The sequence below is a fragment of the Pungitius pungitius genome, chromosome 1, assembly GCF_949316345.1.
Source record: "Pungitius pungitius chromosome 1, fPunPun2.1, whole genome shotgun sequence".
Classification (NCBI taxonomy): domain Eukaryota; kingdom Metazoa; phylum Chordata; class Actinopteri; order Perciformes; family Gasterosteidae; genus Pungitius; species Pungitius pungitius.
This window is the reverse complement of record NC_084900.1, coordinates 1,871,196-1,874,435: the sequence shown is the minus strand read 5'-3', so window position 1 is coordinate 1,874,435 and position 3,240 is coordinate 1,871,196. Positions and strand designations below refer to the sequence as shown.

Genomic DNA, 3,240 nt, shown 5'->3' with positions numbered 1-3,240 from the left:
AAAACTCCGACAGGCAGAGACGCAACGCGAGTCGCATTCTTAAGCACCACGTCTTAACAAGCCCCACGTTTACCTGAACTCTACTAGTTAAGAACAACAAACCGAAGTAAAAAAAATAAAGGCGAAGAAATCGTTTAAATTTATCGGGAAAGACCCGCGAACCTGCTGCCTGAGGGAGGGAGAGAGGAGTTCTGTGTATGTGTGAGCCGAGCGGGACACAGCAACACAAACAGTATGTGTGTAGGGGAGGGGCGCTGCGACTACCAGCCAATCACAGAACGCAGACACAGACAGCTACCCAATGAGGACTTTAATTCCATCCGAGCACAGATATTGACTCGTATTACTCGTATAATACTCGTACTCGGCAAAAGTGCGAGACAGAGAGGTCAGTGCGTGAAGTAAAAAAAAGCTCCGACAGGCAGAGACGCAACGCGAGTCGCATTCTTAAGCACCACGTCTTAACAAGCCCCACGTTTACCTGAACTCTACTAGTTAAGTCCGGGGGGGGCTTCTTTTCTTCTGACCTTTGTAAACGAGTCAGGAGGAAACTCACTGAGGAATTTACTTGTTGAAGAGCTTCAGTTAAAATGATCCAAGACGTCCAAGGTAAGGAGAGGATGACTTAATGTTGCTGTTAAGATTATATTAACATTCACTATGTGAGGATTCATGGGTCACACGAGATATGTACAGGTAATAACGTTGTTTTATTCATTTAATAGAAATAAACTGTAAAAATATGCAATTCATTCATGACTCAGAATATGACCTGATCCATCAAAAAAGAAACCGCTGTATTATTTAGTAAAAAATCCTTTTCAACAACTTGATTTGGTGTTTGTTCTAATTGTTGGTACTATATGTTCACGCTGTGCTTCATTGATGAATAAGAAGCTGATGGAGGAAACACGAAATCTGTGGAGACAAAAGCTTTGTAACCTGAGAGCTTCATGTGGTCGTTGAATGATTCAATCTGAGAGAGTTTAGTGCTTTTATTCTATGATTCATGGCGAGTCGAGTCCAGAACAGCTGAACAGAACTCTAAACCGAAAAACTCTGTGTAGAGGTTCCCTGGTTTTTTTTTTAAAAAAAACCACGTGATTGATGACGTTAAACTGCGCCAAATCCGAAAGTGAAACAACGATCTCAAGCTGAAAAACATATTTTAAACCTGAAATATAATACTTAAAGATATAAGACTGCGAATATCAAAAATAATACATGTATACAAAACATGAAAAAATGTATTTAACATATTTTTATTTTGAATGGATTGTTGCAATGTTCAAATCTAGGATTTTGCTCCTTAAAGTCTATCTGAAGAGTTTACGGTTCACTTGGAAATACGCTCCACAAGGACACAAGAAGTTATGAACATTCCCCTTTAAGCACTCACACACTTTGAATCACTCCCAAATAAGACATCTGCCCATCACTGTGTCCCATGCATGTGGCTTATTAACAAGTCTGCCAGATAACAGGTAACAAGTCTGTGTCTAATGTCTCAGGGAGGTTGTCATCAGCATCAAAGCGTTGTGTGTTTGTAACAATGATGATGAACACAAAGAGCATCAGGATGTGAAGACACACTGTAGATTGTTGATGTGATGATGATGTGATGTTGGAGCCTCTTCTCCTCTGTCTCCTCTCACAGGGAGGAGATGATCTGCAGCATCCTGGTGATCTTCATCCTGACCTCCTGTGTCTGTGGTCAGTTCACTTTAGTGTTTGTAAAGCAGCTGTGAAGCATCAGCACACACTCCTCAGAAACATCTGGAGATGGAGTCTAAAGGCTCCATGTTAAAGCTGTCACTTTGTCACCTCCTCCTCTCCTTCTCTGTCTCCTCAGCAGGGTCATTTGTAGTGAATGTGACACAGAGCTGGTATCATGCAGAGGAGAAGCACAACATCTCACTGGAATGGATGTTCCCCACCAGCACGGACCACTCCACCAACTCCCTCTATGTCTCCTGTGAGATGTTAGCTAATCAGACACCATATTTCCTGCTTCATCTACATGAAGGTGTGGAGGTCCCAGAGTATCAGCATGAACGCTTTGCAGGACGAGTCCAGTGGGACAAAGACGTCCTCAGAGAAGGACGACTCAGACTTCACATCTCCAGACTCCAGACTAGTGACTCTGGGCTGTACTGGTGTCAAGTGGACACAAGTTATGGGAAGAACTATAAGGAATGTCACCTCAATGTCACTGGTAGGTTCATGAAGTTAAACTTACTAACACGTTTAATTCAGCAGCTTTATTCAGATAAATAAACCTCTTTCTTTACATTAATAAACAGATTTGTTGGGTCTCTTTGCAGCAGTGAAGGATCGACCTGAACCTGAGAGAACCAGTGACACCAGTCTGAGAGCAAGCATCGTTTTCTACTGTGTACTGGGAATACTGGGACTAGCAGCAGCTCTACTGGGTTTTTGTTTATTATCTTTTGCATTGCAAAAAAAAGAGAGGAGTTCTGAATTACATCCACCTGAGATACATTTGGACCTAGTGGTAGAATGACTGTTAGATGTTGGAGGTTTGGTCTCCCTCTGACATCCCCTGCTTCATTTTGTTCGATGCTTCACAGAAAAAAAATATTTAGTCAGCCACCAATGGTGCAAGTTCTCCTACTTAAAAAGATGAGAGAGGCCTATAATTTTCATCATACCCTTCAACTCTGAGAAGCAGAATGGGGGGAAGAATCCAGGAAATCACATTGTAGGATTTTTAATGACTTAATTGGTGGTGCAATTCTTTGCATCACAACCGAGTGGTGCAAAGAATTGCACCACATAAACTGTGTTAAACCATGAAGAACTGTGATCTTATATGTTGTGTTGTAATTGAAGTGTACTACTTATAAGATGAACACACACTATGTATGCCATCTTACATTCACTCTTTGAGGCATAAAGCCAGATGTTTCTACATAGAGTGCATTGGAATGTGAGGGAGAGACAGACAGAAGACAGAGAGGTTTCAGGTTACTGCAGCAGTCACCTTTGACTTGGTCAGAAGTGACAATTCTCCATTTTGCAAAATACATCACTATTCACATTGTATTTCACTTTGTAAATTGTATTCCTGATCACTTTGTTTAGTTATTAAATCCTTTTTAAAATTTAAAAAATCAAGCCAGGTGACTCTCTTGATTCATCGCAGTGTGATCTCCCTCGAGGGGCCTCCAGAACCTTTACAGTAACACCAAGTCTCCAAGCCCCTCTACTGGCACCACC

General features: G+C 41.5%; 1 protein-coding gene across 2 annotated transcripts; it reads left to right on the top strand.

Annotated features, from left to right (window-relative positions):
• The first annotated feature begins 481 nt into the window (after positions 1–481).
• LOC134124415 (uncharacterized) lies at positions 482–2,576 on the top strand. Of its 2 annotated transcripts, XM_062560824.1 has the most exons (4): positions 482–609; positions 1,658–1,713; positions 1,853–2,215; positions 2,325–2,576. In XM_062560824.1, the coding sequence occupies exons 2-4, from the start codon at positions 1,665–1,667 to the stop codon at positions 2,522–2,524; spliced, it is 612 nt and encodes a 203-aa protein (XP_062416808.1). In that variant the 5' UTR covers positions 482–609; positions 1,658–1,664; the 3' UTR covers positions 2,525–2,576. The 2 variants fall into 2 exon arrangements, with proteins under 2 accessions (XP_062416808.1, XP_062416795.1); XM_062560811.1 differs by lacking the exon at positions 482–609 and having other exon boundaries at positions 1,570–2,215.
• The last annotated feature ends 664 nt before the right edge of the window (positions 2,577–3,240 follow it).

Bases quoted from the DNA above. Each gene is read 5' to 3' on its own strand.
- LOC134124415 (XM_062560811.1), top strand. From the start codon at position 1,783: ATGGAGTCTAAAGGCTCCATGTTAAAGCTGTCACTTTGTCACCTCCTC. The intron at 2,216-2,324 runs GTAGGTTCATGA...GTCTCTTTGCAG, and splicing joins ATGTCACCTCAATGTCACTG to CAGTGAAGGATCGACCTGAA.